At 40.3% G+C, this 14,700-nt stretch overlaps 1 protein-coding gene across 1 annotated transcript in view; it reads left to right on the top strand.

Annotated features, from left to right (window-relative positions):
• The window catches only part of SHANK2 (SH3 and multiple ankyrin repeat domains 2), a 325,234-nt gene extending 317,348 nt beyond the window's left edge, over nucleotides 1-7,886 (top strand). Inside the window, exon 23 of the mRNA XM_009286552.1 lies at nucleotides 6,243-7,886. Coding sequence (XP_009284827.1) covers nucleotides 6,243-6,816 — 574 coding nt within the window. The 3' untranslated portion in view covers nucleotides 6,817-7,886. The remainder of the gene's footprint in view (nucleotides 1-6,242) is intronic.
• The last annotated feature ends 6,814 nt before the right edge of the window (nucleotides 7,887-14,700 follow it).

The raw sequence follows: 14,700 nt of genomic DNA, 5'->3' as shown, positions 1-14,700 counted from the left end.
ACTTTTATATGGAGCTGATAAAAGAAATGGGGAGAAGACTAATGCAGGGGTTTTTATCAGGTTAAGGGAGGAGTGCTCGCTCTGTCTGTGAACCCAGGAGTCGCTTAGCAACATAATGATCAAGTGCAAGCCTGCGAGATCGACTGAATAATGTCAGCGTGATTAACGCAGAATAGACCCAGTGGCTGCGACGGAATAAAAACGCAGCCCCCAGTGAAAGCAGCATCCTTCCACCACGACTCCGGTGTACTAATAAGGGACAACGAACAGCAACTGCTGCTGTTCTCTACCATCACCATATCAAAATGATCGACAGCTTTGCCATAGGGAGAAACAATTCTATTTCAAACGGTGCTTATGTTTCTCCAGCTGTGTTTGCACAGTGTCCCCATGGCCTCTGTGGCAGGTTGGGCGTCACTCCTGGTAGTGGGAAATGCTTATTATAAACGTGGGAGTTATGGAGGATGCTTAACCATGCAGGATCAAGTCCTCTAGGAAAAATAACATGCACTGTGTTGGCAAAGCAAGTTTTAAAAGTGAAACTGCCTATGGCCAGGGTTATTGTCCATCTCTGAATATTTTTTTTACGACTATCTGGAAAAGTTCCTATTTTTTCACAAACAGGTAAGGCAGAACCGAACTTAGTAGCGAGTCCTGCATAGGGACTGATCCTACATTCGGTTTATTGTAAAGGATGTCTGGATTTCGCAGATGATGAAATACGTATCTTGTGGGATAATTCTCGAGTCTTGATACTTCAGTTTACTGCTGTACCATAGATTCATTTCATTTCGTTAACCGTTTGTCAGCCAATTTCACAGGATTGCTTGCTTCGTCAATAATTTCTGCAGTGTTTCAGTCATTCCATTTTGTCATTTTTATTTGCTCTCATGACTGCTGTTGTCAGAAGAGGGTCATGCTGAAGTGCCATGAAGTAAGTGACAACCATAAAGCATAGAGTATTCTATGTTGCACATTCTGCTTCTTTTTAATGCTCACTCATTGTTATTGCATTTTAGTGATCTTGGTGTTGACTTTGTTACAAAGTGCAATGACGTGGATTAGATCACCCTAATCCAGAAATGGTAGCCATTCTAAAACCAGAAATAGGATGTCATCTCAAGCTGAAATAAAAGCCACTTTCATCAGAGAAGTGTTCAGCAAATGTTTTTATAACATGAGCACATAAGACCAGATTCCTCAACTTATGTCTGAGCGACTAAATAAGGGGCACAATTTTTCAAATATGCCCAGATTCTGCTGGATTTTTGGAGGGTGTTTCGGGGTGGGCGGAGGGGTGGGGAGGGATGATTAGTGCATTTTTACATATCTATGTGAGGCTCAGAGGAAAGACAAACTAGCCCTCGAAATAATCAAGATCTGCTGCAGTCGTCGCTGTCGAGTCTTTCGTCCTGGGAAGCTGTGGGGTTTCCCCCTTTCTCCTTCCAGCTTCCCGTGACCCTTTTCCTTGCAGCTCTCCAAGGAGAGAGGGCTGAGGCCGTCTCCTGGTCCTCTGCCCCTCAGCAGCAGCATTCCCTTACTGCCGGTTTTCCAGACGTTTGTGCCATTCGCATGGGAACTGTTGTTCTTGAACAGACTCCCACAGACCTTAATGATTATTCTTCGCTCCAACTGAACAGTGTTACCTGCAACAGACACTAATCATTTCTCAATCCTTCTCACTAAAATAACACTATTCTAAGAAGCTCTGTATCCTGCCAGTCATCACATCAGCCCTTGTTCTTAATCTTCCCCCAAAACAGACAATTATTGTCTTACTTTCCTACCATGCAATTTTCCTTTGACAATCCAAAAATAAAGTAAAAATATTATAAGCGATGGAGGCAAAGTTTGGGGTTTGTGCGTTCTCAGAAATCTGTAAAAAGTTACTTTCTCGCAGTGCCTCTGTATAGGGACTCATTTTACTCATTGGTTCTCTTGGTTGTTAAGATTTTTTTCTCTGACACAATGGAAGAGCTTTGTCAGAAACAGCAAGTCTTTTCTCGAGTTGCAGGATAAAACAGCTCCCGTGAGAGCATGATGGTTTTGGGGTTTTTTACATGGGAGGCTCCTAGGAGCTGTTGCAGCGTGCCATCCTTCACTGATATGCTTCTGGTATTAAGTTAACGGTAAATTTGAATCCTGCAAATCTAATTTAAAATTTAAAAGAATTGCTCGTCTGCAAGCTGTGTTGATGGCTTTTATACTTGGAGGCCACATCATTGTGACACAGGAATTATATATTGTGATTTTAATGTGAGGCAACATAATGGGCATTGCAATCAGTGCAGTCTTACAGCAGCAAATGTTTATAAATTACAACCATATGCTGATTCTAATAGAGCAAATTTTATTTAAAATAGTTCTCAGACTTTTCACCTTTTTAAAATGAAATTTGGGTTTAGGCAGGTTTAATATAGATTTAATATGTTTGGTATAACAGATGATCAAATAAGGCATAAGAAATTGCTCTTATTAAAAATCTGGAAAAGCCACAACACAACAAAAACATGCCTGCTCTCCAGCTGGAATGCGCTTGCTCCTTATTGACCAGGGTACCAATCAACCGTAAAATGCAAGACGGCTGATGGTTTCAAGGCTGTATCATCTGCATCACAGATTGTATTGGAGATGTCATAAATTATAATTTAGGATGCATAGGAGTTACACAAATACGTGTGTGTTTTTCCTTGGATTGCAATTACAGTACAGCAGTCTCTATAACATGCTGGAGTTGATGTGGCAGGTGAAAGAAGGGGAAAAAAAAGGGAAAAAATGAATCTTGGAATTAAAGACTTCGAACTGAAAGCCTGGAAATGCAACTGTGGGCTTCAGCAGACTGGCGTGACCTTCACGAGGGCTGTGTCTGTGCCATGAAGGCTGCAGAGCTGATAGCGGAGCCGGCTGAAGCACAACAGCTGGGAACCGAGCACAAACTCAGTCTTGCAGGTTGCCGAATAATTTTGCAGGCAGCAGTGACCTCAAGTTGCCGTGGTTAAAACTCGTCCTAAACAGGACCACTGTTGCAGCAGTGGGGACGTGTACTGAGTCACAGACTCGTCTGTGTTCCCAAGGGTGCAGTAGAACTAATAACTTTCTTGAAGAAGGTGTGTTGCTGTAGGATTAAGTCTGTTAATGTTAATGAAGTGCTCTGAGCTTTCGCATAAAAGGGTTAATATTTATAAAAGCTTGAGTACTGACGTGGCTTTAAACTGAGCTGGTATTGAAACCTCATTAATCAGCTAAAATAAAAAATTTTCTTATCATTGTTCCAGAGATGTATTTTAATAGTAGTCCTGAACCTACGGCTTGAAAAAAGCAAGATGCCCACAGAACTTTTAATACTGCTTGTAGCCGTGCGAAGCCATTACTTTGATCCAGGCTGACAGAAAGCAAAGTACAACGTTGCCCGTGTTGCTTTGCTCACCCAGTACTACTGCCCGTGGGTCTGAGAAGGTTAGGTAACACTAGTCTAAGGAATACTTAAACTAAGAGCACACGGTTTACTTTGGGGGATTTTTAGTGGCTTAATATACCTTCTGGAACCGTGACAGTGATTTCCTGAACAAGGGTGGGCAGGGAGTCTATGAAAGGAACAATACAGAGAAGATGCGGCACAACTGAGTTACAAAGCAGAAGGTGTACGCTGAGCCTGGAGTTGTCAGTCAAGTAACAGAAGTGATCTTTCAGCATCTAGCATAATAGGAGCTAGATTTTCATCATCCGTTTGCTATTGCCACAATGGGTGTGAATACAAAACCATCATTTCTAGTATTTGCAAGACAGGAAAGTTAAGTGAAAGGGTAATTGCAGGTAAAGAGATAGGGAGACATTTCCACGTTTGTACAAAACTCAGCCGGCTCTTCTCGCAGTCACTAGGACAGCATTATCCCAGCCTTTTTCCAAGCAGGTTTTTTGTTGATTTAAAATCATATTGTGCCTTATTAAAGTGTGTGAGACTCCTAATGCTAAGTTAAAGCAGGTAGAAATAACTTGCTCCCCTTGGTTAGTAGAATTTAATAGTGTCTTGCCATAGAGTTTTTATTTGTAAGAACGCTTAGCTCCAGTCCTGGAAGACAATGAGAGCCATTAAGCTCCAAACGAATCACAGGAAACACTCAAAACCTTGCCAAGTGTTTCCTTTCTTTGTTAAATTACAAAGACGTAAGCGCTAAAAGTATTGTTCCTACTGTGTTTTAAGTGAAGTACCGATCTTTCAACTCGCAAAAAGATCCCCCTGTTCCCATTGAAATATACGGAACAATTTGTGGGAAATCAGTGGGATTGCTCATGTGAATAACATGTACGTTCTCCAAAAAGTTACTCATAGTGCTTTTCTAATAACACGGTATTGGAGCTTTATTTGAACGAGCCTCGCTGTGACACAAGCGCGCTCTGAATCTCAGTGTAGCAGTGCTGTAGGTTACCTGATGTCTAGGTTTGTTAATTATGTGCCAAAGCCCCAGAGGTGACGCGGGGAGTATGTGGCTAACGGGGCTCACAACAGCCAGCAGCAAACCAAGGAAACACTGAAGAAGGTCTCCAGTTCAGAACTACCAAGACGGCAGCAAGGCTCATATGAGAGAAAGGGATTAATAGCCCGTTATTGCCTCAGGTTAGCTGCCTACATTTCTTCATTTTGGTAATGGATGAGTACTTCACAAGGGGAGCGGGTTAGGGTAGATGATGAGGAAATGCTGGTACCACCATCTTTTTATTTAGAATTTTAACCTCTCTTGTATTCAGGATGTGGGCGACCAAAGTCAAGTCACTCCCCTTCCGTGGGCGTTCGCGATTGTATTGCACTGGGGAGCAGATCCAGTGAGACGGGATAACCCTGCACGCTCCATCCTCCTTCCCAGCAGTCGCAGTGCTCTGCAGGAAGGAGCAAAGCCGTCATGATTACCTAGGGCAGAGGCGCAGGAGAGGGCTTCTCATTTATAAAGCGGACCTGGTGGTGAGGGACATACCTCAGAGAGAGCAGATGTGGGGTTTGACCCCTGCTGTGTGGGTCATTTTTGGTACTTCATTTGGTGGCATTGAACACAAAATCTTTAAGCAGTGACTTAGGAAGAGACCACAGATTCTTCCATAACAGCACTTTAAATATGGGGGCTCCAGAACCACGCTCTTTCTTGGGCTCTCTAAGATATTTTCTGCACAGTGGTGTTTCAAAAGTGAGAAACTCCGGAGCTTCAGGCACCCAAGGGTTCAGTGGAGAATCCTGAAGTGCGCACGCTGACTGGCAGAGTTTTCTCATGAGAAGTAAGGGCTGTGGAGTTAAGCATTTTATGATATGAGTAGACCTGAACCCGGATCTTCTGCTTCTAAATTTGTTCTATGGCCAACAGACAAAAGCATACTCGTCTGCTCCTGCACCCACCCTGTCAGCCTCGGCATCAGAGCTAGCCTCCCAGCAGGTTTCATGCCTGCTTAGTTTGCAATCTGAAATTTCCTTTAGGCAAGAGGTAGGTGCCGGTGACTTGATCGCAACTACATCACCTCTGGGCATGCACAGTAACAAGAATTTTGTCTCCTTAAGTTTTGTAGTGCAACTGCCAAAGTATCATTTCTGAGTAGAAGGAAATGGGCACGGAAGTCCTTTTATGAACCTTAGAAGGACTGTTTCATTTTTAAAGCACGAAAAGACCAGCTGAACAGAAAGGGAAATAAGAGGAGTTTGTGGAGCATGCTCTGTGAATGAATGGGAATGCAAACATACCCTGAAATTCACTGAGTAGATCCACAAAGATCCAAAATCCAAGTTAATAATATGCTTCCAATACTTTCCATAACTATTAGCTGTGTTACCTAACAGTGTGTAAAACTGGTGGGTTAAAACTGAAATGAAGGATCCCACCCCTCCATGCAGCGAAGGGGAGATCAACTCCTGATTGCACTTCATGGGGAGCACAAAGTGCCCGTGTGCTTATTCCACTCGGCGTTTCTCATTTAACCATGAGTTAATTTGGTGTAGCCTTAAAAAGGAAGAATGTGCTCTGGAAGGTGTTTTTCTGAACTGCTCGTAAGCAAAGGTTTTGTTTTTAACTATGGCTTACCATTGATGGTTGTTTTATGGGAAAGATTTAACGATACTGTCTTAGTACTTTTAACCTGATATTGCTCATTAAAAAATGAAAATATTCTAGCATTCCAAAACCGTATTTACCACGTGTTGATATGGACAGCCTTTCAGCTGGTGGCTGATATATCTAACTTTCCACGTCTGTTTACAATTTCAGGAGCACGGAAGTCATGAGTACTGTCTCAGGTACACGAAGTACAACAATCACTTTTACTGTCCGACCTGGAACCAGCCAGCCGATCACACTGCAGAGCAGGTCCCCAGACTATGACAGTAGGACCTCAGGAGCAAGACATGCTCCAAGCCCTGTGGTTTCACCAACGGAGATTAATAAAGACATCATGCCTGCTCCTCTGACTGCTTCTGCTTCAGCTTCATCTCCTTCTCCAACTTTGTCCGATGTATTTAGCCTACCCAGCCAGCCCCCTTCTGGGGACTTATTTGGCTTGACCACAGGGCGCAGCAGGTCTCCTTCTCCCTCAATATTACAACAGCCAATCTCAAATAAGCCTTTTACAACTAAGCCTGTCCACCTGTGGACTAAACCAGATGTGGCAGATTGGTTGGAAAGTCTAAACTTAGGTGAACATAAAGAAACATTTATGGACAATGAAATAGATGGCACTCATTTACCAAATCTACAAAAGGAAGATCTGATAGACCTTGGAGTGACTAGAGTTGGGCACAGAATGAACATAGAAAGAGCTTTGAAACAGCTGCTGGACAGATAAGAATAGCTATTTTGCCTCACAAACTTCTGTTGATAACTAGAGATGGGCTGGTACTGAAATACCCCAAATGCCTTGTCTGTCTGCGAGTGCCAGCAAAATTGGGGGGGGGGGAGGGGGAAAACAGTTTAATTCCTGGTACTCAGGTAATGCAGACTGTATGCTACATGCCCAAACAGAAATCTAAATATGTTACACGAGTGGGGCCATTTTATTTCAAAGTTGTGGGGAGATACGAGAGAGAGAGAGAGAAAATTGTTAACTTCAAAAATATTATCTCTTGATACTGCCCTTCTGCTGGAGCCATTACATACCACTTTTCTTTCAATTTAAAGTTGCAAGCCTTTCATTTTTTTATTGAAAAGCACTGTATTCTCTTCTTGACATTCAGTCTCCGAGCAGGCTTCCTTCCTCAACCCTTAGTTCATTTTAAGAGGACAGATTGCTTCATTACCATTCAAACCCGTTTTTATTAGTAGCAGAGGCACAACATTAAGACAGGTACAGGAGTTCATATTACTGTTTTTTACTAGTTTAGCTCTCTGATTTGTTGGCAGTGAAGCTGGTTGTTCTGCTGGCATTAGTTCAAAGGTAACCTTGCTCTGTTTTACCTGGTATTTCTTTATTTCTGCAGTTATACTTAGCACTCTTCCAAGGTGGCAGAACAAGTTCAATACATGCTCCATTGACTTGACCTGTAAGACGATGCAGACGTTGCATAAAAGCTGAGGAGGAATGCACACTTAGAGGTACAACAAAATGAAGCTAGTTTGAACCTGAGACCCCCAGTTTTCAACCAGCTAAACTACTGCTAAGTCGCAATGTGAACTCGACAAGCCAGTAAAAATTTGGGGTTATGTACAGACGCATCTTTTGGACTTCACGGTCAGATACTCAAATATGCTGAACCCTGAGAGATGCTGTTTAATTCAGTGAGTGGTAAGTGCTTCGCTGTTTCGAACATCAGGCCAAGAAAGGGGAAAAAGATAGATGAATGTTCCCATTGAAGTCAGTGGGAAGGTTGCCAGTGCTTTAAGTGAGAGAGGGATTTCGGCCCGTTAGCAGAAATGGAAATGTTTCAGCTTGTTAAAAAAAGGAAAAAGGTAAAAAGGTAACGCCAAGATGGAAAGAGGGATGTAGTGTCTCAGAATGCACGCGTTCCAAGGGCCAGGAGAATTGGGTAGGTATCCAGTTTCCCATTTTTATCACTGCTAACAGGTATTGGCTTCTTGACAAGGAGAGCAGACTGAGCGCTTCAGGGGGAGCTGGACGCCGCCCATCGGCCTCGGGTGACTTCTTTGCACGGCTGTTAGTGAGGTCGCAGGAGAGGTGCGTGCACCCTGCTAGAAACCAGGCGGCTGTGGCCGACCGTGGGCTGGGTGGTGGGGTAATAGAGCTCGAGAGCTTTCCAGGAGACTTCAGTCAGCAGGGGGAAACACACAGATTTGGTTAATCTGACTTTTTTTTCCTTTTTTTTTAAAGTTAACAAGTCTCTCTCTGCATGTTTGAACTCCCCTTGTAATTAACACCTCTTAATATCTGTGAGTTTTGTAGGTCTTTATTAACATAATATTCAAGATGTTCAAGGTGGGTAAATTGTGTGTGGATGGCTAGACTGCCTACCTACCATACTTTCAGGTTCTCTTACATTTTGCAAGGTACCTGAACTTTCTTTCCTTGATATGGTCCTTGATATGGTCCAGCCTATCTCTAATTTTTTTATTGTGATTATTTTTGCTCACAAACAAGTGTCTAATTAGGTCTGCAACAGCCCTAGTATGAGTACATAAAGTTTAGCATTTTAAATATCTTTCTTTACTGCAAGTTTAAATAGTTGTACAGATAGTTTATAAGCACAATATTTTAAGAAAATAAGTGGCTGGTCTACTGGGCAGCCTTTGTGCCACTTCAGTGCTAGAAAGTTAAAAACAAAACAAAACAAAAAAAAAAACAAAAAAAAAACTTTTGTGGTTTACTACTATTTCTGTGGAATAATTATAAAGTCTTGACCTTTTTAAAATCAACCTCATTTGGATGCATCTGAACCAGCAGAGCTGTGTTATATTTTCTATCTTTGCTAGAACTTCTACAAAGGAGGATGAATATTTCTTCAAAAGTGGTTATAGTTACCAACGCATTGGATACTCATAAAAAGCAACTTATTTAGCCTCCTGCCCCCTTTACGGAACAACAAATCTTTTGACTTAACATCTGTTACTACGCTATATTTGTATTTGAAAGTTCCAAGTAACCTTGTAATAAAAATCAAGTACTAAGGCATCTTACTTCCAAGAGTACTGACTTTTTCCATAGGCGGTGTAGAAAACGGCAGTTTCATTCAGATAGTCAATACAGGCAACCTGAGGCCATCAAATACTTTAAGAAGTGTAAAAATGGTAATTTAGCCATCATTGTCTTCCATTTGGTGATATGACAGAATTCAGTAAATAAACCACTAATGCCATGCTCGTTTTTTAATTTCTTTGGGTACAGTTGATATTACCTCTATAATATGTGCCAGAAAATACATTAGAAAATACGGGAGTAAAAGAAAACGTAGAAGTTGACTTTTAAGCTGCTTTTTAATCACAACCTTCTTGTTGAATTTACGTTGACCAAGTGCTGACATTCACGGTAAATTGCAGTTGACGGTAATCCCTTTCTTACGCAGGTGTGTTTCTTGCTCGTGTATCTTTTCAGGTACTGAAAGAATAGGTACAATACAATTAGCAGAAAAGAGGTTTAACACATTAAAGAGCTAACGAAATAGTTTATTTTTACATTGTGTCTTACAAAGTAACGGTAAGGAGACCTGAGAGGACCTACTTTCACCAATAAAATACACCTCTGCCAAGATGAATTGGTCTCTAGCTCTGTGATGATTTTGCTACAGAAAGCAATAGTAACAGATACGACGTTGCCTCCGAGTATTTTCGTCAGTCTGGAAATGTTGGGGGGAGGAGAGAAGACCCATTTATTTCATGCTACTATGATAGTGAAAACCAAGTTGTTAGAGGTCTATGAAATACGTTATGATATTCTGGGTTTTAGGATCAACTTTTGTTTATATACTGTAATTTAAATAAATTGCATTTACATGCCTAGTTTCTGTAATATTTGTGTATACAATACCAAAATCTTACAAGATGTAAATTGTGTATAACTGCACAGACTCCTTTCCCTAGGTGTCTGAGAACATTTTAAGTTTAATTCATATATTATAAAATGACTAGATGTGACTGTTGATTTACAGAATTTACATATCACAAAAGTTAATTATTTGTGGTACTTAAGTTAATAAAAATAGTGATTTTTTTTTTTTCTCAGTTCTTAAAAAGCATTACCCAGTTGATCTGGCGATGATTATGTGTATGAGCCACAAATATTGATAATTTTTCCATTACATTCTTTTCTTTTTTTTCTAGATATTAATATGTTTCTCGCTATAGTTTGTGTAACAACTTGTGTTCACGTTATCTATGTTGCTGTAATTTTTGTGCTTTAATTCCTCTTATTTCGACTGATTAAAAAATCAAGCTCCTGTAACTTGCACTTTTCCCCAATCCTTAATACTCTTGTATGGCAACCAAAATTACTGTAAGAAATAAATATAATATTGCACTAAGGTTGTGGTTCTGATTGCAAACAGAGAACACTGTCTGAATTTTTATTAAAAAAAAAAAAAAGTTTCCATAAAACTTGCAATCTGATGTTCCTGAAAGCGCATAAAATGCTTTAACAAAATGTAGATAGAATTAAGGCAAACTAATGGATTTATTGTTGGGAAAAACCTTTCCTTTTTATTTCTTCTTTTTGGTTAAAGCATTCTTTATGCCGAACATTAGTTCATTTGCTGAATTTCAGATTCGTGTTTGGAATTTGGAAAGCAAAAATTTTCAGCAAGAGGTAGAAAAACACATATCTGTTTGCCTTAAGGTGGATTTCCAATAATCACGGAATACTTTTGTCCTCGGCTGAGCGTCTGTGTGGGAATGCCCGCTCTGACCTGAGTACTACTGGTCGTATAAGGCACTCGATTGTGGGTCTGTTCTGCAATTTAATAAGGCGCTGAAAAGTTGGAGGGGCAGGGGCTGGAGTTTTTGTAGGGCAGAGCAGCTTTACAGGGGAGAAAAGGAAACAGTGCTCCTCGAGACTTTGTGCCTCTTGTGACTAAAAAAATGTACCAGCAGGGAATATTTGTACTGTGAATAAACAAGGCTTAAAATGGGGAGAGAAGGGGGGGGGGGGGAAGGAAACAATTCACATCTTCTTTTGGCTTAATCTAAAAATCTGTTTTTCTATCTTCAAATGGTGATGCAATGAAGAATATTTTTTGTTTTTATTTTCTAAGATATTGGAATAAATGCCTGGAACTGTTGCCATTTGGTTTCATATGTTCCTTAACTATTATTCTCTTTGCAGATGTTCTAGTTCATCATTTTTGTAGTTACTTGTTATTTCTCTCATATTTTTCCAACAACAATTACTTGGCAGCTTTGTTTTGTTAAAAAAGGTAGAAGAAAAAACAGCCTTTTTTTATTTCAGGTATTGTGGCAATCCAGTGATAAACACCTGTGTGTCTAAATAAAGTCAGGTATTTGCGGTGCAAAACAAAGAATGCTTTGCAATTGTCGATGCTTTGTTGGTCAAAGAAATGAGAAGATTTGATCGTTGCTGTTGTAGCGTACATTGTATCACTGTCCTGTGTTTTGTTTCGTTCTTGGTTTTTCTGTATTTTCCTGCATTTTGTGGTCTTTCATTCCTTTTGTCCAAAACCATGAAAAAAAAACCCCCAGTGGCTATGATGGGCCCTCCAGAATAGCACGATTGTAACAATACTTCCGAACATGTTAAAAAAAAAACAATGTACGTGCCTTATAATTTTCAACCTGGATCAACTACACTGTATTTAACATAAAGAGCTTTATCTTCAAGGTGTTATAGTACCCGCCAAAAAGAGCTTGCAGTGCTGTTTTCTGAAGTGAGAGGTCCATGTCGCCGCATTAGGAAAAATGGTTAGAAAACCTGAAATGATTTACATCTTATTTCGAAACATTTTTGGCATTATGAGACTGATTTGACGTCCTCTATTCAAATCCGGTAAATGAGGGGGGAAAAAACGAAACGAGACTGTTATTCCGGGTTCAGTTTACTACCGTAAATACTTGCTTGGTTATTCGGGTAGTTGATATGTACTGTATTTCACAGACAAAGTAACAGTAATAAATAAACCAAGTGGACTTAAGCTTTTAAGTCTGAAGCAAACTGGTTCTATAACGCTGACATCTAGTGGAATTTGGTGGACATAGTCTCAGAGCAATATAAGATCTTTTAAAATATGTATTTATTTTAAACGCTTGTCATTCTTTCTACAAGAAGTCATTTTAGCAAATTTTTTATTATTGTAAGTTGGCCTGAATATTTAAGTCAGAAAAAAAGGCTGACTGTATAATTACACAAATTATACACCGAATGAGAAATCTTTAAAGAACTGTAACGTGTTTTCTAGTTTATATGTTGTTACGTTTTATCAATTTTTATGTTTTAAATGTTAGCATCTCCATATGATCCTTCATCTGCATCAAGCATGTTTTTTAATGAGAATATCGCTTTTGTCTGTGCTGCAAATCTGGGACCGTTTTGAACAATTTCAAACATTGCAGTCTGATGAACAGCAGATATTTCAGATCCAAACTGCAAAAGAGTGCAAGGTATTTAGGTTAGGAATTAGTTCAGAATAGCTGGTGGGTTATTTCCCAGACGTACTTGCAGAACTGAAGTTGGGTTTCTCGAGGAAAATTTAAGTTTTTCCTCAGGACTAATGCTAGAAGGAATACGTGCACGTGTGTGTGAGTTCTTGTATGCTTTTAATGTAAAGGTGCTTGGACAGCATTAGAAATTAATGTACAAATAGGACACCAGTGTTGCATGTGCTTAAAAATGTATTGGAATAAATGTTGCAGTGTACCTTTTTGCTTTGAAAATCTGAAGAGAATACAATATACAGAATTCTCAAAATGTAATTCATGTTTTAATGGGTTATTTTCCACGGATATTTTTGCATTATCTAATTGTCTCTAATCGCCTAGCTTCCTTATGTACTTAAAAGCCATTTAAAGCAATTTATTGTAACTTCTGAAAAAAAAAAAAACCTTGGAACAGCTGAAATTGAGGTTTGGGTGAGAGGAGAGAACCTATGTACTTAAAAGCCATTTAAAGCAATTTCTTGTAACTTCTGAAAAAAAAAAAGCCTTGGAACAGCTGAAATTGAGGTTTGTGTCTCTGCCGCACAGCCTTCTGAAACCTTTGATTCATTTTCCTTGAGGATGTTCTTCTCCAAAACAAATCCTGAGGGAAGCGTTGCCTCATCACCATGATGTAGAGAATTCACAGCTCCCTAAACGGGCGCTCAGTTGTTGATAACGAATTTTGAGAACTGCCAAGCATGGTGCTCCCTACCGAACCTGCCCCTAGGAAGTATTTAGTGAGGAACTATTGTGACCACGTCATTCATTTCTCATTTTGTTTTGACCTTGTTGCTGCATCCTGAGGTCTCATTTGAAGCTGGTATCAGACCTTTTAAGATGCGCAGTGGTGAAGTCGAGGTGAGAGCTCTAAATCTCCCATTAGAGGAGGACAGATAGAAAGGTGGCTGAAACACCATTTGAAGTGTCGTTTACTCATTAGTCCACACGCAGGGTTGAAAAATGAACAAAAATAACTTCTTTCATATCTGAACATCGTCAAACTTGAGCTCGGTGTCCAATTGTGCACAAAATCATACTGTGATTAGAATTTTAGTTTTTACTTCAAGCCATGCTGCGTCCCCTATTCTCCATTTGCTCTGTCTCAGCGATTTTCTTTACAAAGCAGTGGATGTTAGTTTTAATGTGTGCAGATCTGTAGGTCTATTTAATTCACCCGTAAGACTTCACGGTGACCCAGTAACAGATTACATGCCGTACATTTCACCTGAGGTTATTTGAAATCTCTAACAATGCTAATTTTCTGCATTACAGAGAAGACCTGAAACAAGGGTAGGTGACTTCCAGAAGATACTTTGCGATTTTGAGAAAAGAAGTTTTCTTTCGGAGAAGAATTCTTCACGTGCTATGTGTATTCAAAGCAGATCACTTACACGCCTTGCCTTTAGTCTGTCATTTCTGCACACGTCCTCGCTCAAACGGGTGTTCTCGTACTGCCTTAGTACCATTAGGCAATCTTCAACCCTTTAAAGAGAAGTCACTAACGCTAGACCTAATACTGCGCGTATTAACTGTTTGTGCTGATGACGAGGCCGGTTTATTCGCAGGGAAGATCCACGTAGCATATTACACACTTGAAAGACCAGTGCAATGGAGACAGGGAACGTTTTCTTGCACAAAATGCACCAAGCGGAAATTCTCGCCATGAGTCCGTAGGACTAATCTGTTGGAGGTGACAGAAAGGAAGAGAAAACTTTGTCCTGATAAAGACGCACACAATACATAGCCCTGAAAAAGGCAAGGCATTTTCAACAAGAAATAAGGACCTATTTGTATGAGTGGGCTGAAGGGCGTTCACAGGAGGCTCATCTCAACGGGTACAATCGGGATAGGTGTGGGAACCCGCTGCTAGCGAGATGCTGTGACTGGGGGCTTACAGCAGGTTTTAAAATGACTCGGTCTATTTAACCAAGCAAATAGAAGGCTGAAATGAGATGTCTGCTTTTCCCACTCACATGAGTGGGTGAACAGCCAGGAGAGGGATTTTAACTAAAAGGAATGTCGGCGCTAGAAGAACATGTTACCAATTGGCGATGAATAAATTCAGATTGGAAGAAAGTCCTGACTGTGAGAAGAGTGGGGCTGTGGTACAGTCTGCTACAAGGAATGGCGTGGGAGTCCG

The sequence above is a fragment of the Aptenodytes forsteri genome, unplaced genomic scaffold (genome assembly GCF_000699145.1).
Source record: "Aptenodytes forsteri isolate BGI_AS27 unplaced genomic scaffold, ASM69914v1 Scaffold252, whole genome shotgun sequence".
NCBI classification, from domain to species: Eukaryota; Metazoa; Chordata; class Aves; order Sphenisciformes; family Spheniscidae; genus Aptenodytes; species Aptenodytes forsteri.
This window is presented reverse-complemented; position numbering and strand designations above follow the sequence as displayed.